The 23,435-nt window shown below is 27.8% G+C and overlaps 1 protein-coding gene and 2 long non-coding RNA genes across 3 annotated transcripts in view; 1 reads left to right on the forward strand and 2 right to left on the reverse strand.

The window, feature by feature from the left end:
* Window positions 1-3,816: 3,816 nt before the first annotated feature.
* LOC136086106 (uncharacterized) lies at window positions 3,817-4,662 on the reverse strand. The gene has a single exon (XM_065808376.1). The coding sequence runs from the start codon at window positions 4,660-4,662 to the stop codon at window positions 3,817-3,819; it is 846 nt and encodes a 281-aa protein (XP_065664448.1).
* Window positions 4,663-17,330: 12,668 nt separating this feature from the next.
* LOC136085774 (uncharacterized) overlaps window positions 17,331-23,435 on the forward strand; it is a 30,758-nt gene continuing 24,653 nt past the window's right edge. Inside the window, exon 1 of the long non-coding RNA XR_010641166.1 lies at window positions 17,331-17,434. This is a non-coding gene — a long non-coding RNA (uncharacterized LOC136085774). The remainder of the gene's footprint in view (window positions 17,435-23,435) is intronic.
* LOC136085773 (uncharacterized) lies at window positions 18,650-20,214 on the reverse strand. The gene is made up of 2 exons (XR_010641165.1): window positions 19,970-20,214; window positions 18,650-18,739 (listed from the first exon to the last, which is right to left on the reverse strand). It is a non-coding gene; the product is annotated as an uncharacterized LOC136085773 (long non-coding RNA).

Below are 23,435 nucleotides of genomic sequence, written 5' to 3' on the forward strand. Positions count from 1 at the left end.
TACTTGGATTTTAATAAATTTGTTTTCAAAAATTGTTAAGTTTCTCGTCTCGTCTCGTTCTCGGTCTCACGAGAAGTACTAACTTCTCGTCTCGGTCTCGTCTCGGTTTGAAAAAATCTAGTCTCACTCATGGTTAGCTATTATTATAACTTTTTTGGATATTTATTAGCCCTCGGGTACAGCGATGTACATCGGGTACAGCGGTGGTACGGCTATAAACAATGATGAAAGTATATATCTAACTATACCTAATCAATTATAATAATAAATCTAAAGTAATAAATGAGCAAATGAGCAGTAAAAATGTTTTCATTTTGAAAAATAAATAGTATTTGATTAGCGTTGGTTTTGAAATAAAAAAAATGCGCTACCCAGTGGACACAAGTACGTTTTGCAAACGTTTAGTAAATGTTTAATGGTCGCTTGAATAACGATTGTTTAAGTAATACGTTCAAAAAACGTTTTTTCTAAGCTAAAAACGGCGCCCTGCGCATGTGTAACTTTACTTAAATATGGAGTATTTTCATAGTCAAATAACAGATTGTATTTTATGACTACGGTACAGGTTGTATTATGACTATGGTATTTTCAAGTTTCTCTACAAACTTATACGACTGTAAATAATCTTTTTAAAAGAAAAATATAAATTTATAAGTTCTATGATAACTCTTACTAAGATCATACATAAATACAACAATGTTTGTGTGTATATAAATATATATGGGGATTTCCATTTCTGCGCGTAATTTTTATTTTTCTTTGTTTCAGCAATTAAAAGCCGAGACTTAAAGCAGAATGCAAACTATTATGATTTTCTTAAAAAACTTTTATAACAAATACATTTTTATCATATTTTAGGCTACCTAAATAAATTAAATATATATACTTTGATCACTTTTTTTTTTTTTGCGAAATAATATTGCTACTGTTTGAAAATAAACAACAATTTTCAAAACGCTAAACTTTAGCTAGAAATAATTGATAACAGCCATTTCTCATTGAAAATATAGTAAATATGAGTCGCAGAAGTATAATATTTCACTTATACTCACAAGCAAATTATTTTCTTAAAAATATCTTCATGAAATTAACCAATTCGCAACTTCCGTGCGTGACTTCCGTGCGTGATCATTCATGAACTGTATTTAAACGATTGTTTTGACTCTATGATACATAGCGTAACCCTGTAACTTTCTGGAAAGTTTTACTAATGTTTAAAACATCATTTAAAAAAATATACATAACGCTAAAACTTATATTTTTTGAGGAATTGAAGTTTATTTATCTAGTAACTAAAATTTGAGTTTTTCTGTTCTGTGCGTGATTCCGTTTCAAACTTAATTTATTCTTTGCTAACGTTACTAATGTATAACGTTTTTTGTTTACAAAATATTTATATAGGTTAGAATTAGATGAGAGCAAATTGAAGATCGCGAGTTTTATTATCATGAAAATAATAGACAAAACATATACGAGTTTCCGTGCGTGATTTTTTGGAAATGCCCATATATGTGTATATATAATATATATATATATATATATATATATATATATATATATATATATATATATATATATATATATATATATATATATATATATATATATATATATATATATATATATATATATATATATATATATATATGTATATAGATTTATTTTATATGTATTTTGTTTATTTTATTTTTTTTTGTTTATGTATGTAAAATTATTTTTTATGTATACTAAAAAAAATTAAACTACCATTCTCAATTATGAGTAACAAAGATGCGAGCATAGTTACAATGAAATGATCAAAACCTAAAACAAAGTAAGTTTAGGTTAGAATCATTTCATAAGTAAATCTTTTAATAAATTTATAAAGCTATTTCTATTATTTCTACTCCAGCTAGCAATTGCTCTACATTATTTATACAAGTAAAACTTCTAGTAGAAATAACTTTGTATACATAATATTGAGCAATGATTTTTTTTAGCTTAACTGGAAGACTTTATTCAGTGGTAACAATGATCGATTATAATAACAATTAAGTAAGCGACTGTACGTTAAGTAAAAAAATACAAAAACATTAACTTCATAATGGAAATCATAAATATTGACAAACCTAAATCTTGACGAAAAAGCTAAAGAGATAAAGTGATTCAGAGTCTTCAAGTTCTAAACTTCAAGAACCAGGTTGTTTCTTTAAATTTAGCTTATATATGCAAGCTTTTAAATAATTTTTCAAAATTGGTGTTATATTTAATATTCTTAACTAAAAACTTCAAAGTAAGTCTATTTAAAAGATTGGAGTGTGCAATCTTTTGTATTTGTTTTTTAATACCAATTTTAGAACGATAAGTGCAATATATCACAATTATTTGCACATTAGAGAAGCAAGTCCTGATATTACAGTGCAAAAATTTTCTAAATGTTAGTTCAAATGTTTTTATTTTAAATTTTAGTTTAAAAATGTGTATGTGTTTTTAACAAGTTAATAAATAATACACAAAACATTTTTTCAACAATTTAAAAAAGACTTCCAGAGAAGCATCGCTGCAGTTTATAGTTATGATGAACTGCCATCAAGTTTTAAACCTATTAGTGGAACACGTATATTTATAAATGCTGTCTTTTCATTTTTTAAAAGATGTTATGGTATTTTCAATTTTCAGTTTTCCACAACAGTTTTTAATTAATATTTTACTCTGTTCTAATTTTTTTTTATATAATAGGTATTCAATGTTTTTATGAAACTACCATGCCTAAAGTCTGAAATCAAAAATTCTTTATCTGCAGTGAATATCCTGGGGAAAAAACTCCTTTTGAAGATTCATTTTTTTTATGATAAAATAAATGATATAACAAGGTTTGATGAAAATGAAATAATTTTAAATAATATTTTAAATAAATATTATTTTTAATAATAAAGTAAAGTTTTATTTTTTATTATATTTTTTTATTTTTTATTTTATTTATATTCTTGCTTACATTTATGTATAAAAATTTCCTAAATAAAGTAATATGCGATCAAACTAAATATATTCTATGATTTTTTCAGCTTTTGCTAATAATATTTTGATAAAATTATGTCAAAATGTGATGTAGCATTGTTTAAGAAAGCTGGAATTTATGGAAATAAATCATTTAAAAAAAATTTTATTGTGTAAAGTAATTATGAGTAATTTTTAAATAAATGTGGTGTGCATGTCGTTTATATTGTTTCTTTTATATGCTGTGTGAAATTTTACATTTCTTTTTTCTTATTATTGCTTACATTTTGTTGCACTTTTTTACATGCAATGTATGAAAGATTTATGTGGCATTTTTCTTTTTAGGAACATTTGTGTCACATACAGCAAAATGCAATTTGGTCGATAAGTTGATAAGCGATCGTTTGAAGAGAGCTCTAATAGAATAACATAAAAATTATTTTTATTGTGTTTTTGTATGCTTAAATTGTAATTAAGCGAAAAATGTTTAAAATTTTAGTTATTTATCTGATCTAGGCTGTTAGACCTAAGTTTTCATTTGTAAAAAGGGTTTTTTTTCTGTATAACATAAGCAGACGCGGATTAACCATTTGTGGGGCCTGAAACTAAGTGAATTTTTGGGCCCAAAAAGCTTATTACCAAAATATAAGTAAAACGTAATGAAACACAAATAAACTTTGGAAAAACTATAAATTCATTTTAACTCATAAAAATTACAATAAACTTAATAAAATTTAAATTTTTTGTTTGCGGCATTTTTTATTTGCAAATTCTCTTATTACTTCATCATAAGATACTGATTTTGTTAAGTCATTTTCAATTGACAAAATTGAAAGATAATTAAGTCTGACTTCCAGCGTTGTGGTGCGATATTTTTATTTTAATAAACGTTAATTTTGAAAATGCTCTTTCGGCCCCACAACTGGTTATTAGTAAAGTTAGAAATATCTTTAATGCAGTATATAAATTTGGAAAAACATCTATCAAGTTTCTCTCGTATATTAATTTAAGCATACTGGAACATTTTGTTTGTTTTTCTTTATTTGTAATTTGAAGATATTCCCTAAATTGTGTACATTCATTTATTAGTCCAGCATCTACGCCATTATTGTAGAATGAAATGACATAATTAATGCTTTCCATGTCTATATGAGAATGATCTTTTTTTCCTATATTCAAAAGAAATTTCTTATTTGTTTCTTTGTATACTCTTCCTCTTTTTGATAATTCGTTTGCTAAAGAATCAAAAAGGACATTGTACACCTCTACCCGAAACTTGTCCTTGCCATTAAAAATGTGTGTCTTTCGCCGCTTGTTTAAATCATTATATTTTCCTCTAATTTCTTCACTCAAATTTTTAGCTTTTTTTTCAAACTCGTTCATTTTTTCTTGTGAATTTTTTCGCAATTCTTTTACAAATAATTCTAATAAGAAAATTAATTTATAGCCTTCAGAAACATCGAGCCCGGGGGTTTGTAAAATTCGGCTGACTTTATTAAAACGTTCAAGAACCTCCTCCCAAATTATTGTCAAAATTGCTTTTTCAAGCTTTATTAATTTCTTAAATAAAATATTTGCCTCTCTTTTACAATCAAGCTTTTCTTCGATTTCTTCATGAATATAATTAAGAGTTTTCAAAATATCACTGTAGCCATTTTTTAATGCTTTAACTGAATCATGATGCATTGACCATCTTGTAATACTTAAACTTTTTAAAGAAAATTGTAAATTAGCATATTTCTTTAAAAAGTCCCACCTGTGTGGCGATGCAGAAAAAAATACGTATAATCGTTGCAAAAACCTAAAATAATCAATAATTGGTGTTACTATACTAACTGCTTCTACCCCTACCAAATTTAGAGAATGTGCTGCACAAGGTACAAAATCAGCATACTTGTTTATCGTCCTTGTCAAACGTCCTTGTAGTCCGCTATATTATTCGCTCATATTTGCTGCGTTATCGTAAGACTGTTCACGAAATTTTTTGATTGTATTAAATAATGACTGAGCTGTATGATTTGTAATAGGTATAAAAGTTAAAAATTTTTCATATGGCTGTCCATTATAAACATATCTTACAGTTACAGCCAATTGGTTGACGGGTGACATATCACTATTATTAATTTGAGCTACTATTTCTTTTGGGACTCGTTTTCCCATTATTTCTATTAATTCCTCATACACAGTTTTCGATAAATATGAAATGTTTCTTTTTTCAGATTGACATTTTGTAAGATGTTCGCGTAAAAACGGATCAAATTCTGAAATTAGTTCAATAAGTCCCGTGAAGTTTCCATTTCGCGGTGAACCCCACACCCACATTTCATCGTGTCCTCTTAGACTCATTGCTCTCTCACTTAAAAATTTAATTATAGCAACTACTCTGATTAATACATTATAATAATATTCAATGGACTTTCTGATTTGACTTTCTAAGTTCTTATCGATTACGTTTATGTTATTTTTTCTGGTAAGCAAAATAAGCATATTATTTCATGATCTACAGTTTCATCATGACTTTCTAATGCTCTCAAAATGTTCATCCAGTCAGAAAATCCAGAAGTTGCCAGCAAAGAAGAAACATTAGAAAACATCTTACAAACTAAACAATACACGTAACCTTTTAATTTAGAATAGCATAACCTTGATATGATAACGGTCTGTCCATTTTTTAAAGTCATTTTAAAATACTTATTAGAAAAGTATCTTTTTTAATCTTTGTACATCCTTGCCGATTCTAAATATAAATTATTACTATCACAGTTATGGAAAAAGGAAGTTTCTTTAGTTAAGCAGTTGTTAATAAATTCTGTGCAAACTAAATCTGGCCAAGATGCTAAATCACTATAGTTATCAAAATTTTCATTTTCGAAATTCGTTTCTGTGGCAATAATGTCACTAATATCACCATCATTCTTATCAGATTTTTCTTCAGCTACATCGTTGTCTTCGTTTAAAGTACTTTTATTGTTAGAAACTTACGCAGATACTCTAGCTTCAATCAAAAAGGAATTTTTGGACATTTTGCTGCTTCATTTTTTTCTTGTAATTTTCGTTTCTGGCTTCCTTTCTGCCAGTCATAATTTAATTTTTTTTTTCTACAATTTAAATTATATATTCAAGAATACTTAATAAATATTAACATAACATAAGGAATGATTGAGGAAAACAGCAATTTGAGATAAATTTAATCGAAGTGTTAAATTTAATCAAAATGTAACTTGCTTGTGCTAAGTATAATCAAAGTGTAACTTGAACGTGCTGAGTATAATCTGCATCACAGCAAGATGAAAATATATCACAACAAAAATCTCTACATAATAACATTCAACAAAATAAGCTCACAATAACAACCAACATCATGATGTTGGTTGATATCAACCCAGTTTATGAAGTAAAAGTTAACTGTATTTTTAAACAATCAAAGCTAGTATACTTTAATTATAAATATAAAAATTTTAATGAAAATGAAATAAAACTGATCAAAACTTGCAACAAAAACCCTAAATTACTTAAATTTACAAACAAATTCTTACTTAATTTGTTGTAAATAAATAAAAGTAAATAAAATACAACTAACTAAATGAAAATTACATTTAAAAAATTAGCGTTATAGTCCAGAATAAATATATTCTAAAACAGTGTGTGGAAATAAAGACAGCTTGTGATACTTACTGTATAGAACAAATCTAGCACAACACAACAAAGTTACAAAAAAGAAAGTAAAAAAAAACATTCTCTCCGAAAAATATCTTATTATATAATTAAAAAATATATATATTACAAACATGTAACTACATATTAAAAAAGGCTTTCTTTCTAAGAAAGGCTTTTTTTATTTCTTTAAAATCTAAGTTCTCTTCGGGGATATTTTCTTGCTTAAATATTTTAACTAACTATTAAAAAAATTTATTATTTCAAAATATAAATGTAAACATTTAAATACTTGGGTAACTAAACATTAAAATGCTTTCTTTATCTAAGAAAAATCTTTTTTTATCCATTTCCATAACAAACTAAACTAACCAAAATCTCTCTTTGGTGATATTTTCGCGCTTAAAGAAATCCATAATTTTAATAACTCTCTAAAAATTTCCGTGTCAAATCGCACGAAGGGAATAAAAAAAATCTAGTACAACAGAAAATAAATAAAAAAAACATTTTTTTTCTTCTTATTTTCAATTTCTTTAATTTTTTTTTAATTTTCTAGAATTATATTTGATATAAAATTGAAAGTGTTCGGGGCCCTCTTTTTGCCGGGGCCCTGAAACTTCAGCTTCATTAGCGTACAGGTGGATCCGCGCCTGAACATAAGTTATTTACTTAAATAACTTTTACGTAAAAAAAGGTTTTTAGGAACAACGTTAAAAACGATATAACGTTTCATTTAGACTTAATAAAAATCAAAAAAAAAAGGCTTTTTAAAAAACGTCACCGCTTCATATAGACGTTCAAAAAACCATTAAAAAACGTTTTTGTAGGACCGTTAAAAAACGTTCACAAAACGTTTTTAAAAAAACGTCCGGTCTCTGTTTCATATGGACGTTTAAAAAACCAATAAAAACGTTTTTACGGGACCATAAAGAAATTTTTGCAAAACGTTTTTGTGTCCACAGGGTACAAACAAAAAATTATTCATTAACATTAGTTTCACTGCTTGTTGAGTTTATTGAGTTTTATATGGAGACAGCATAACTTTCTTCTCAGTGAGAAATTCATTTTAAAAAATGTTTATTTATTTAATTCGATTAAAAGTCTCGTGATTTTAACAGAGATCACAGGAAGATTTATAGCTTAAACGCATAAAAAATACTCATATTTTTAAATTTTCTATGAGTAAAAAATTCTTCATAAAACAAAATATATTTTAACAATCAATAACATAAAATATATAAGTTTAGAATTATTATATCTCTTGCCAGTGTCCTGTGACAATTATTCCCTCCATATTTTTCTCCTACTGGAAAATATGTACTGAGACAAACTTTGCCGACGGAAAGTTTGTTCTAGAATAAGAACGAAAGGGGGATAGGTAGAGCGTGATGTGACAAAGAACATTTATATTTGTATCACAGTGTTTTAGGTTTCATCGCTAACTCGTTTTTTTTTCATTATTAGTTAGTATTTTGTTTTTAGATATTTTTCCCGGGATTTTCTCATTCATTGAAACTCGGTATCACTGAAAGTTTCAAAAATTAAATGTCTTGAACAGCTTTATCAATTTATGAAGAATATTTTTAAATTGTTATGATAAAGCAAATTAAAATGGTCTGAGAAAAAAAAAAGTTTTTTTTTGTATTTGTATATTATTTTGTCAATAAACAAATAATTTTATAATGTACTTGTAAAAAAATATATATATTCTTTAAATTCTGACTGGAGCAAGCAGAAGACAATACATCTCATCACCTTGCTCCTTAGGTAGCGAAATAGTTTACTTTACTAAGACGTTTAATTTTATAAAATATTTGAGTATAAAATTAGTTTTTACATATTTAAGAGTTAAACATACACATACATATTAGTAAATATCTAACAAGATAAATAAATACATAACAAAACGAATTAAAAATACAAAAAAATGTTTTTATTGGCTAGATGTAAGAAATGTTGTTTCACAGTTTTTTTAAAAGCTTTAATTGTGGTTATAGATTTTATATCATTATTCAGGATCGAGTTCCACAGACGAGGACCATGACAAGTAATTAAGTAGTTCCATTTTTTGACTGTTGTTGACGGAATGTAAAAATTGTTAATAGAATGTCTGGTTAAGCATCTGTGATTAATTAAGCAGAAATGTGGCTGAAAATATGACGAAAGCATGTTATTGTGAAGTTTAAACATTACCAATAAATTTTTTAATGAAGACGACTGATTACTTGCCCAAGCTATGTTATAAATGAAAACGAGTTAACTGTAGAAGTTGAAAAAAACTTGAAGAGATTTTATTTTATTGGGTACGAAAGCTTGTGAGCAAATTTAAACTTGCTCCTAATGATGTGACTTACAATAAAAACAGAAAGTGAAAAATTTCGAGAAAATCTTATGTGTCAAAATTTTAACAAAACAAGTTTTAAATCAAGAAAATTAGAAAATTATATTTTTATTTAACAAAAAGATATTTCATATCCGACTTTCTTTTATTTTTTTATTATTGTTAGAATCTTTATACAAGTATATAAAAACAAAATAAGGTAATGTTATAATAATAAAACTCGCAAACTCGAATGAGGTCACACCGAGACCGCTAAAAATAAAATTTAAATAATTTCTCTTTTTCTTTACTTGTTTGTAAAAGATTTATGCTAAGATTTAAATTAATAAAATTTCGAATACATACATGTTTTGATTCATTAAAGCTGTTAAATTTTAAGTTAAACCTGTTACAATATATTGATAAAAAACTTTGATAAACTCATTGCTAAAGAATTATTAAAGGACCATTAAAATTCATATGGCTTCTACGTAAATCCGTTAATGCCAAAATTTTTTGCATATGTGATGTCACCGAGAACCACTAAGGTAATGGGGATTTAATTCTGAGAACGTTTATTATTTGAATTTAAATTACCAAAAAATGGAAATGAAAAATTTAAAATTGTTAGTGAGCTTTTCCTTTGTTGGTTTGTTTATGGTGGGGCTCATTGTAGTCAAACTGTTAAGTCTTTCATGAACTGTAACAAACTTCACACTAAAATCATTAAAACTGGAAAACTAGAGATTTATTTTACCTGCAAAAACTAAAAGTCATCAACATAAATATTCCATCAACATAAGTCTAAACATCAACGAAAAGATTATTGAGGAACCTTTTTCCACTGCGGGAGCTGTAAATATAAAATATAATTAAAGGAGTGTTTGAAAAAGATTTTTCTTTTATAAAATCTCACAGACAAAAAAATTGTCAAGAAACTTTTTATTATTCAAAAGACAATTTACAATTTTATGGTAACAACACAATGGAACCAATTTTGTGGCCAAGGACATAAATTCATTAAGTTGCCCAGAATTACACCCTATTGAACTATTTTAGGCAATCGCAAAAAACATTGTAAGAAGCTAAAAGCATTGATGGCTTCAAGAAAAATAAGGAAACAAGCAGCAAGAAATCAACGATAAAATTATGCAGGCGTTGATGGTAAAACGTCAAATCCGCTAGTTTTAGCGTCAACAAGCCAAAAATTATCTTTAATTTTTAATTTAGTTAGTTAAAATTAATTAGTTAAGTGTGTTAGGACACTATTAAAAAGCAACAACAACAACAACAACAACAACAAAAACATTTTTTCAATTATAAATTTTTAAAGTAATATAATTAAATATGAATTTCGAGTTAAATACGAATTTCGAGGAAAAAAAAAGCTGACATCATTAAAAATCATTTTGTAACAAAGCGGGATGAGCAACTTTTTTATTTTTATGTAGCAACGCTACATAAAAATAAAATTCTTATTCCGTCGCTAGACAAGCTTCTACTTATAGTTGCTGTTTTCTGTACCATTCTACATTTATCTTATCACTTTGATTAAATAATACTTGCAGTAATTGGAAAAAAAGACAATAGAAATAATATATATTAAGAAACTCTATGAAGAGACTCACAAAAGCTTAAGACGAAACCAAAATCAAACATTGCAGCTGAAGAAAGTGTAACTAATTTGCATGAACTAGAATTTGAATGTAGCATAGCAAAAAATAAAATAAAAAATGAACATGCGTACATTCAGTACCAGCTGTTAATCTTCTGTAAAAGTTGTAAACAATGACTTTGTAAATGAAAATAATAGTTCTGCTCATGGCCTACTTAAATACACGGCCTTCTATTCTGCTTAAACCGGAAAAAAATAGAAGGCCAGTTAAAAAAACGCATATTTTGTCGGATGGACGATCTTTCTCAAAATATTTTAATTATTGAGCTATAAATTTCAAGTAAGTAAATCTGGCACAGGATAAAAAATTTTGCGTTGACTTAATCGAAGTATTTACTATACTTAACTAAACTTTGTAAAATTTTAGGCTTTTTTTTAGGTTTCTTTTTAGTAATAAATAGTAATCATGATTAATAAATGTTTTTATTGTAAAAAACACAACATTTATTAACCTTCATAATTATATATTACTTAAATGATTAATAAGAAGATTATCAAGAAATAAGAATACACAAATTCTCGAAAGTAAGCTTTAAAAGTATTTTAAAAATTTTTACACAAACTGTTTAAAAATATAAAACAAAAGATTCTTATTTTTTTCTCTGTCTTTTTTTAAAGGCATTAATGTTATCTGAAACAATGGAATCACTGACTCTCTTTCTGATGTTATTAAAATAAATATTTGAAATAATAGTGTGTATAATTTCCTTTCCACAATTTTGGTGATTTAAACATAAAAATGGTTGGTAACTTTCTCCATTGCCAAGAACTAACTTTGCTGCTTTACGGTGTTGCATTTGAGATCGATAAATAACATCAAATACATGATCTAACATAGCAAAACTATCACAGACATATTCTAAAAGGGCTAGTGATGGAGTTGTTAGCCCACCTCTGGACAATTTATTTAAATAACTATAGTCATTCGACTCCTGTTGACAATGTTGACTACAAAGCAACTTGCAACATATTTTTAACTTCTTAATCAGTTTTTTGGCAATAAAACCAGCAATATAAGTAGCAACTTCACGTGAACCATCTGATAAAATCACACAATCATAATCTCTTTCTTTCATCTGATCCATCAAGGATCTAGCATGTTGTGTATCTTGAACATCATTAATATCATTTTCAAATATTTTAATTCCTTCCTTTATTAGACTTTTTATTTGGATTATCTTCTCACTATAGATAACATCTTTCAAACTGACAAGAAACCTGCCACCACTCATTTGGTGGTATTGTCCAAATCTTCTTTCTAACAGATCACTTTGAAAATGAGCAGTCAATATAAATTTATAATTATCTTCCAATAGATCTTCTATTAAAGAAGCTTGACATAATAAAGTTCTTTGTAGTGCTGATGATGTTTGAGGAGATAATGTATATTTCTCAAAATTTGGAATTTTGGTGTTTTTCTATTTATTTAACCATTCAGCGGAAGCTCGAAAAAACTCAGGTTTTTATCATTAATAATAGCAGCATTTCCAAGACAGTTATTAGAAAACTGATTTTTCGAACTTGTAATTGTCCACCATTTATTAAAAAGTTTTAGGAAAGATGCAATATCTAAATGGTTGGGAAAATATGATTTTATTGCTGCTGCTGTAGTTTCATGGAAGATACCTAAAGCAACAGTGACATTTTGCTTGTAGTTTCCAGGATGGAAAACTTTGCTATTTATTTTTGGTGCTTTTTTTAAACTTGCATCCAACAGGCTGTCATTTTCTAATAAATCATGAAATATTTTCCACGATATTTCTCCTGGTTGAACGTGAATTTCATCTTTAAAAGCTTAAAAATGAAATTCTGGAAAAATAAACTTTTTTTTATTTAGTAAGTTGTTTCAAATGTTTTTAATCAGATGCACTATGTCAAAGAATAGGTAAATTTTTTGTGATTGTACATTAATAAACAAATCATCTGGTTTTTTACCATATGCATCAAGCAATTTTGTAAAAGAAGAAACATTTGAAGCATGATTGTCACAAACAACACCTTGAACATTAAAACTATATTTTATTAAAGATTGAATCAAGCTGAGAATTTCAGTTTTCAACCAATCACTGTTTAATTTTATAATTGGAATTGCTTTAATGACACAAGAGGTATTTTCTTTTAAACCAACTACCATGAAAGAAACAATGCTTCTATAACATTCATTTTCTTCACTAATCCCAATTACATCTCCACCAGAATATTCTGCACATTTTTGCAAATACATTTCATCAAAAATTATTATAAGATCATTTGATAAGCTTCCATTTTCATGTAACAATTTCAAAACTTTCATAGAATTAATTTCACCTGTTTTAAACTTGCCTAACAGTGATATAGATGTAAGAGGGAATTCCTTCAGCAGTAAATGATAAGTTTGCAATGATGTGTAATGCAACATCAAGACAAATTGAAGCATATTTGAAGAATAAATTTGATTTTTTTTTATTTGGTGACTTTTATGTTCTTCAAGAATGGAAGACAACTTTTCTTCTTCGATGCTAAAATGTGAATCAAAGTTTTCCAGCATACTCTTTCTTTTTAACATACATTGACTGGTTACTCTGAGCCAAGGTGGCTAAGAAACTGGAAGCTTTTTGTAAAAAAGTTTGACATGAAGATTTTTGTCAATACGAATACATTCAGCAACTTCAGGTATGTGTAGTTCATTTTGAATAATTTTATGGAACACGACACAATCATCGAATTAGGAAAATGAATATCCTGTTGGTGAATCAGCAACTGTAAGAGAATTAAGATCTTCAATAATATCATTTGATAAAAACTTCTGATGTTCATCTTCTTGAAAAATTCTTTTAGTTGGTGATTTTCTTGGTATAAACATAGCTGGAAGTGAAGCTGTTGCAATGCTGGTCGGGTATATTGTAGGAACAGGCTTCAAATTATACAACAAACAAAATCGTTTTTCTGATGCTCCTTTGTATACTAAACTTTCATCAAAATGTTTAAAGCAGATCACAGATGATTTAGTAACAGTTCAACAATTTCTATTTACAAATCTAACCCATAACTTTCTCAAGTCATCATCTTTTGGAAAACCAAAGACTGGTATTACTTCACCACCATTATAATTGGAGGTACAACCGACAACACAGCATTTATTAACCATGATTATTATTAACAATTAAAAAGTAGCCACAAATAACAATACTAAGTTGTTGAAGTTTAGTAGAGATGTCAATTATCTAACGCGAAAATTTTTATCCTGTTCCAGATATACTTACTTAACATTGATAGCGCAATATTTAAAATATTTTGAGAAAGTTAGTCCATATAAGGGAATATTCGTTTTTTCAACTGGCCTTCTATTTTTTTTCGATTTAAGCAGAATAGAAGGCCGTGTATTTAAGTAGGCCATGGTTCTGCTTATGACCAGAAGTTTTATTCTACAAAAAATTTAAGCAAACCAGCAGCAATGAGCTTTTTATGTTTATTAATGAGCATATATAGTTTTTTAAAAAATTATAACTATAATTGAAGAGCCAATTTGTTATAATTTCTGATTTGCAAAACGCTCCGCTATCCGAAATAATTGATTTTGAGAAAACGACACAAAACTTAATTACTCATAGTTGCGCATTAACAGAAATTAAAATTTTCTGTCTACTTTTAAAACAAAAAATTTTTTTAATTAGTTTAAAATCTATATATATGATAGATTTTAGTACATAGAATCTGGAAATAGAACCAACTCAAAATTTTTATTTTTGTGACTTAGCGCGTTATGCAGATGGGTTCCTCAATTGTTAGTGTTTAGCTGTGTAATGTTAGTATTCGGCTATGTAACTGCGTTATTACAGTTACACACCAGAAACTAGCATGAATACCGAAGCTGAAGTTCTGAAAATACGTTTAAAAAAAAATTATAATGAACATACTACTGTGATCAAAAAGTAAGGTGAATTTTTGATTTAAACTTCCCGCCTTATTCGAATCGTCCAATCTTTTTTATTTTTAAGTTGGTAGGAATGTCATTAACATTTGCGCCAAATGTCAAACTCATAATTATTTTTTTTTTGTTTACGCTTGTTTCTGAAGTACCAAAAGTGCATTCGGCGATTTTCACGATGTCTAATTTTGTTGAGCAAAGAAGTGCTATTAAATTTTGTTTGCGGAATGATATTTCTGCTGCTGAAACGTATCGAATGTTGCAAAAGGCCTTCGGTGAAAAGACTATGTCTCAAAAAAATGTTTACAAGTGGTACAAAGACTTCAAAGAAGGCCGAGAACGTGTCGATGACTTGGAACGCTCCAGACGACCATCGACTTAGATTGATGATCGCCACATCAACAAAATCAAAGAATTGGTGCTTGAAAATCGTCAGTTAACCATTCAAGACCTTGTTGACATGGTTGGAATATCATTTGGGTCGGTGCAAGCGATTTTGAAGGATCGTTTGGGCCTCAGAAGACTCAAATCACGTTTGGTGCCGAAATTTCTCAATTTCTTTGAAAAAGAGCGTCGCGTTAAAACGTGTGAAGCAATGCTTTCTGACTATCAAGACGTCTACAAACAAATTATTACTGGCGATGAGACTTGGGTCTACGCATACGACCCTGAAACAACCGACCAATCGAGTGAATACCGTGAAAAAGGCGAGCCGAGACCGAAGCAACCACGTCAAAGTCGCTCTAAAATCAAGGTCATGTTGACTGTTTTCTTTGATTATTGTGGTGTCGTGCACTATGAATTCCTTCCAACTGGCCAAACTGTCAACAAGGAATATTATTTAAGCGTTATGCGACGTTTGCGTGAAGCTATTCGCAAAAAGAGACCGGAATTATGGGCCAATAACTCTTGGATTTTGCACCACGATAAGCGCCTTCGCACACAGCACTGGTTCTTCGTGAGTTTTTCGCCAAAAACTCTACCCATGTTGCTCCACAACCACCGTATTCGCCCGACTTAGCACCGTGTGACTTCTGGCTGTTCCCAAAGCTCAAGAGACCACTCCGGGGAAATCGTTTTGAGTCCATTGTATTGTATCACCTTCAATAAAAATTTTTGAATTCACAAATTCTTAATCCACCTTTTGATCAAATTTATTGAATTCAGTGTTAGCATATCCATAATCATTATCAGGTTCAACACACTAAAGCAAAGTAAACTAATTCATATACATATATATAGTTTAGTTTGTAAAGGGTCATGTTTAAAAATTATAGTGTGAAGAAATATCTATATGTGAAAATATATATATATATATATATATATATATATATATATATATATATATATATATATATATATATATATATATATATATATATATATATATATATATATAAATACATATATATATATATATATATATATATATATATATATATATATATATATATATATATATATATATATATATATATTCGGCACCCTTTTTTTTATATTTATAAACATTTTTTTCTCCTCGTATTATTATGATAATGCAAATGTGGGTTGTAAAGATCAAGTAAAAAATATTTTTATAATTAAGATTAAGTAAATAATATAAGTATAACACATATGAAAACATTACCGCATTGTCTTTTAGAATCTATTTTTTCTTAGTAAAAACTAAATTTGTTTAAGAAGAATTTACTTTAACTTATTTTTTTGTTTATTTTGTTCATTTTTATGATACCAAATTGTTTTTTGTCCAAATATCAATTCCACAACCATTTGCGTTTCTAAGAAATTCTATTGTTTCTGCGCAATGTTTGTCCAAATATCTCATAATGCCTTACAATGATTTTTTAGAACACAAGCTTTACACTATTTGCAACAATAATATAAAAATATTAATTTAAAAAAATAACACAAAACTAAGTATGAAAAAAACCACCAGTTTCTTCTTGGTTGACTCTCCGGTTCAGAAATAAAACAAACCTTATCAAATATTTGCCTATTTAAACTGTAAATTAAATTTTTAACTATTATGTAAGAAATTTGTTTGTCTAAAGAAGAAAATAGGCTAAAAAGTTTTGAATCTGACCAAAAGAGGACGAACGTATTACTAAAAATGCCACTCAACTTACATCATACAAATACAAGGTAAAAAAATTGCTTCATTTTTTAGTTCAGATTTCTGCAAATCTGAGTGATTTTTCATAACATTTATAAAAGTTATCAAATCGATAACAGTTTTTTCTGCAAGACCAAGAGCAACTTTAAAAAATAACTTTTTATTAATTATAGTGATTTTGAGTCCAAGAGATCCAACGTGAATCGGCACGCGCATTGAAGGCTATCCCTACCGAGGACTTTTCGGCATGCTTCGAAGACTGGAAAAAACGTTGGCAAAAGTGCATTGGGGCGGGGGAGGGGGATTATTTTGAGGGGGACGATACAGATTTGGAAGAATAAATAAAGATTTTTCATTTTATAAAAAAATTCACCTTACTTTTTGATCACAGTAGTTAATTTGTTATGGTGCATAATAATTTTAGTTTGTATGTGCTTGATATTTATTTACCAGACCAATTGTTTACGTAAAACTGATAGGAGTTTTTCATTGAAACTAAGGGTGGAATGCAAGAAGCGAACTTGAGTCAAGTTTGACTTGAACTTTACATTGTAACCAATAGCGGCAGAGTATTTTTAGAGGGAAAACCCATACTCTGCCGCTATTGGTTAGCCTATATTACAAATCGAAATTGAGACAATTTTATTTTTTAAATAAAGTTTAATTTTGAAAGTATTATTCTGTCTGTTAATGTAAAGAATCTTTTGAAACAATTTTTATTATAATTCGCTTTACTTTTACTCCATAACTTTTTTATTATAACATAATATTTGTCAATAGGCCTTTTAGGTGAGTTTTTTTAATTTTTATTTGAAGAATTTTAATTAATTTTGTCTAAACACGTTTTTCTAAGTTCTCTAAAATTTTATGACTTTGCTGTGAATATCTCTAAATTTTCTTAACCGATTTCCATTAAGAATTTAGGAATTGTTCTTTTTGTTGTAATAGATATCCCCTACTACTTTAATGACATGATAATCCAATTTAATCTATAAGTGTTTTTCTTATATAAAAAAATGTTTATATACTGTAACAAAATATGGTTTTGGTTCTTAATTAAATAGTAAATAAAGAAAATTTCAAATTAATAGGCCGGGTGAATAAAAAAAGCATTAGCGTTTTTAGAGTAATTGTTCAGCTTAAACGAGAATAAAAATTTGGGCTTAAATTCTAAGGCTTTTAATCACGTAAAGCTGACCAATTACTGAGTAAAAGCAATTTCTTTTTTATTCATCCGGCCTAATAGCATAAATATTTTTGGCACCGCAACAAAATGGCGGTATTAGGGGTATACGGAACCGAATTTGTCAAATTGTTGAATTTTATCATTTAAAAGCAAATTTTAATCAATTTAATGTCTAAAATACAATTCTTATTTTATTAGTAGTCTACCACTTTCAACAACAACAGTAGTAAAAAACAACAAAAAGTATAGCCTTCTTCGTTTTTGTATGCTGTTGTCAATAGAATATTTAGTCATTAGCAGATTAGTTTCATAAGGTAGAAACATCAATACCAGCGTTAAGTTCATTAATGTATACTAAAAAAGATGATGAATACTGAAAAAGCAGCTAAGGAAAGATCTTTGAGAGATTCCTATATTTACAGGTTTCTCGTTAGCATAAAAAAATTTGTTTGTGGTAATCAACTGTGTACTGTTCTTAAGATTTAAAAGATTAAAAAAAAAAATTCGTTTCTTAACCATTTTTTGTTTAGAAACAAACGTAAAACTTGTTTTTGTAACGAGCATATCACATCTTATCGGAATAATCAATTGTGCATATGCTATAGAATGGCTTTTCATTAAAACGGAATTGTTATTTTTGTATACAGCTGATTTCAGAAAAGTAGTAGTTTCTCATGAAATATAATTATTACAGCCAAAATAAATGAAAGTACTATATAAAGAGTTAAAATTATATATAATAAATGGATTACTTGATGTTTAAAATTTTGTTTTAACCAACAAATTAAGTAAATAACTTAATATAAAACTAAACAAGATTTCTTGATATAACTAGATACTATAGATAAAGAATACAAAGAATTGTAAAAATTAAATTTGAACACTTCGTCGTTGATTACTAGAGCGATCTAAAATAAACAATGATTATAATTAAAGTAAAAGAATAAATTACCTAATTTTCTACTAAAGTAGAAGACAATTTCTTAATTTCTAATGAATAATTTAACAATAGTTTAAACACCAAAAAAATTTTAAGTTTTATAGAACATAATAATAAAAAATGCCTTGATTTTTCTCTTATTTCGCTTTTTAAGTCATTTAGTTCAATCATTTTAAGTTTTTTAAAAGTTATTTATTTCAATCATCTTTTGCTTTAGTAAAAATTTTGAATCAACTCCACAGCTATCGCGAATATAGCACGGGCTTTAACGTTTTGCTTTAAAATAAAAGCAGTTCAAAATATCGGCGATAAGTGAAACCTGTAACCAGTAACGTTGACAACAATTCAACTTTATACCGTTAAAAACTAGACGTTATGTAGCTAACTACATAACGCTAATCAAAAAGTGAAGCTAAAATTTTTTTTGCGCAGTTCACATTTGCTTTTGCATTTATTTTATAATTTTAACTACGATGCATACAACTGCACAGAAAGAAATAAAACTGGTGCAAATATATCATTTCACAAGTCAGAGTTTGTACTCATTACAATGGTAATTTAAAAAAGTTTTAAAGAAATAACTTAGCAATTGATGTATTTAGTATTTATTAAAATATATCTAATAAAAATATATCATACTTTTTTAATTGAGGTAATTTTTCTAAAAAAAGTATAAATAAAATCTATTTATATGAAATAAATTTCTAGTTTGTTTTTTTGCTACAAAGTGACGTCACATACTCAAAACCTTTGACTTCAACGATATACGAAGAAGCAGGGTTTATCAATTTTAATAGTCAACAAAACATCACTACAAACCTACTTAAATAACGCTAAACAAAAAAGAATATAATTCTATAACTTACATACTATTCATAAAACTCCTGAGAATCTTAAGTTAAATGTTTAAGTTTTTGTCATATATAAAAATATATAACATATTATCACAAATTAATAATATAAATAATAACTTAGCTTGGCCATTTAATAAACAAGTATTTCTTGTGAATAGAAAAGGGATCAGGAAAAAGATTTTAAAATACTTATATCACTCTAAATAAATATAAGTCATTTATGTTTTTTTTCAAAATATTTCTTTTTAAGCACAAACATATTTGTTTATTAATTTAAAAACTTTTCTGTGCCACTTTCCGAGGATACATTTCAGATGCATAAGGCTGCGCAGAGCTCAACTTACTATCATTTCTTGGTTTGCGACTATCTGGTTTTCGTACATCTTTATTGAAGATAGGTCCATACTTAAAATCGAGTATTCTTTCATGGTGTTCTACTAACGTATTCAACTAATGACAAAATAAGCATCAAATAGCATTAACAATTAAGAAGCATTAATAACAAAAATTTAAAAAGTTATATTTTTTCAAACCTTTATACATGAATGGTGTTAAATACAAGGGAACCAGCGTCAACTTTGCTCTAAATTTTAGTTTATATTCTAATGGAACTAAAACACACTATATATTTTAGAAGCATTAATAACAAAAAAAAAATTAAAAAGTTATTTTTGGTATAATTTTTCAAACATTTATAAATGGTGTTGAATACAAGGGAACCGGCATTACATTTGCTCTAAAATTCAGTTTATGTTCTAATGGAACTAAAACTACATACTTTGTAAAAATCATAAGTGAGCGTCACACAGTGAGTCAAAATCCACAAAAAACGGCAAAAAAACCCCCATAAAAAAAGTATTGCTGGAAATTAATTAATTTAATTATAATGTTACTAAATACCACTAAAAGTCAATAATTAACTTTTTTGTGAACAATTTTCAAAAAAATCTAGCTATTGTTCGTTCAAAAAAATCTAGCTATTGTGTCACTCTTTTAAGATTGACATGGGTAAAAACAGTTCAAAATTTAATTTGAAGTCATATGTTTAAGATGTTTGCCAACTACTAACAACATTTTTGACAATAAATTTTGTTTTTAGTTTTTCATTACTGAGATCTCAAAAATGTGTCATAAATTGATTTTTTTAAATTAGTTTAATTATGAGTTTCGTTTAAAAACTAAACGAATCCACTAGATTCCATGGTAGTTTTAATATTTTCCCATTAATAGGTATTTATGAAAGCAGAAAAAATAAAAATCATTTGCCCAAACCTGCCCCAATTAAAATAAGACCTTTCAAATACTTCGGTTTTTTTGTGTTTTTTTTTTCGTTTTTAATTAAAACTTGCCGTATAAAGTAGCGAATATTAGTTCATTGCTTTCATTCATTATACAAATTATACATTTAGTTCCTATTAGTAAAAAAACTCATGCTCATGCAGATGGTGCTAATTATCAAACCTCAAAAACCAATATATGCAACGTTTGATGGCATAGTACATATTTTAAAATTAAAACTTGTGTATAAAATAACTTAAAATAGTTCATTGCTTACATTCAACATGAAAAGAATACATTTAGTTCCTATAACTCAAGAGTTAAGAATTAATCATGATAACTTACTCGAGGCTCTTCTACGTGAGTTTTGAAGACTGGAGGGTCTATACTATGAAAGTGTTGAAAAACCTGAAATGATAAATCTAAAGAAAACTCTAATAATATTTAAATGTAAATTCCGATCAAAGTTGCGGAAGTATGCAAGAACCTTCTCTAAACTTTTAGAACACGAGCGAACTAGGTTGAACAAAGATATTACTGTTAACAAAAAAAATGTTGCATCAGGTTCAGGTAGAAAGTGCAAGAACTGGGAAGATTTAGGTGATAGAAGCAGAAGATCTAAGATATTACTAAATAAATTAAATTCAACCCAGTTAAAAAAATAGTTTACAAGTTTAAATATTAAATATTATCTTGTTTAAGGTTGCCAAATTGGCTGAACATCCTGCTGAAGCATTGGCATTAACTTCAATAAAAAAAAGCCACTAGAGATCCTAGCAAAAAAGACTTCGTTGATCTTGTGAAAAATGCTACAAACTCTGAAAAAGATAAAATCAAAAAGATAAATTTTCCGATAAAAATGAAAACCGAAGATGCCATGAGCTTAAAAATTCAGTGTGACCTTTCTGATGAACAGTATCAAATTATTAGAAATTCATCGATAATACATAATGCAGATATTTATCCTTCACTTCATGAAATTAAGAATGAGAGACACAAATGTTATCCTGAGGGTTTAATTGTGACAGAAACATCTGCTTCAACTTCTCTACAGGGTATGTTTAATCATACTCTGACAAGGATATTAACTTTTACGGAATGCCAAGACTCTATGAGAGTTTTTGCTGAAATTGGGGGGAGGTTTAAAGGTCTACTTCATTTTAAAGGTTGTTTTGATGGTGCCTCCAGTCAAAGTGTCTATAAACAAAAATACACTGATACAAATATTGGTGAAGCCCAAGTTAATGAACAGTTTTTTCCAGACAGCTTTTGAAAAAGTCTTTTCCAGACAGCTGTTGTTCCACTTAAATTAATCATCATGAACAAAAATGTATGGTTAAATAAAAAGCCCTCTAGTACACATTACTGTAGACCCCTCCATCTCCAATATCAAAAAGAAACGGAAGAATTGATAAGAAATGAATATGAACTTTTAAAAGCAGAAATAAATAGACTAGTCAAGTTTGAAGTAAAGTTAGAAGTAGAGAAAGGCAAACCGGATACGACTATCACATTTAAGTTCAAACTAGATTTAACCATGTTTGATGGTAAAGTGGTTAATGCCCTCACTAACACTTTGTCCTCGCAATCATGTAATGTTTGCGGAGCTAAGCCCAGTGAACTTAATAACCCAGCATTGATCAGATCTAAACCAATCAATGAAAAAGCTTCATCTTTGGGTCTTTCTACTCTGCATTGCTGGCTCAGATGTTTTGAATATATTTTACATTTAGGATATAAATTAGACATTAAAAAATACTTTGCCCAACCCCCTGCTGAAAAAGCATTAGTAAAAAGTAAAAAAACGAACATTCAACTGAGGTTTAGAGAAGAGCTAAGTCTTATAGTTGATATGCCCAAACAGAGTTTTGGCAACACTAACGATGGAAACACTGCCAGAAGAGCATTTGAAAATGCTGAAACTTTCACTGATATAACGGGAGTGGCAGTAGATGTAATTATTAGATTGAGGATAATCCTAATAGCAGTATGCTCCTGTTATGAGTTGAACTCTAAAAGTTTTGGCCAGTATTGCTATGAAACTACAGCTCTTATACTCAAAAACTGTTGCTGGTATGTGATTCCCCCAACTGTTCATAAACTCTTGAAACATGGTGTGCAGATATCTGAGGCATTAGAACTGCCAATTGGTTACTTTTCTGAAGAGTCACAAGAGGCTCTAAATAAAGAAATTCGCAAAGCTAGATTAAACCATACAGCCAAGATATCTAGAAAGAATGTTATTTGAAACCAGTACCAATACTTGTTGGTTAGAAGTGATCCTGTAATATCAAACACTTGTTTTAAAAAATACAAGATTGAAAATGGAAAAACACTTACCCCTGAAGTTTTATCTTTGTTAATGCTGTAATAATGATATAAAGCCTTTTTATTAGTATTAGGTTTTCTTTTTTTGTTTTCTTCAAAGAAAAATTAGATAAGATAAATATTTATTTTGTTTTTAATATATTTTAATATTATATACTATTAAAATATTTTTCGAACCAGTTTTTCTTTTTAATTAATAAATGT

This window comes from Hydra vulgaris, chromosome 10, assembly GCF_038396675.1.
Source record: "Hydra vulgaris chromosome 10, alternate assembly HydraT2T_AEP".
NCBI lineage: Eukaryota > Metazoa > Cnidaria > Hydrozoa > Anthoathecata > Hydridae > Hydra > Hydra vulgaris.

Excerpts from the sequence above, each read along its gene's own strand:
- LOC136086106 (XM_065808376.1), bottom strand. The coding sequence starts at position 4,662 with ATGCATCATGATTCAGTTAAAGCATTAAAAAATGGCTACAGTGATATT.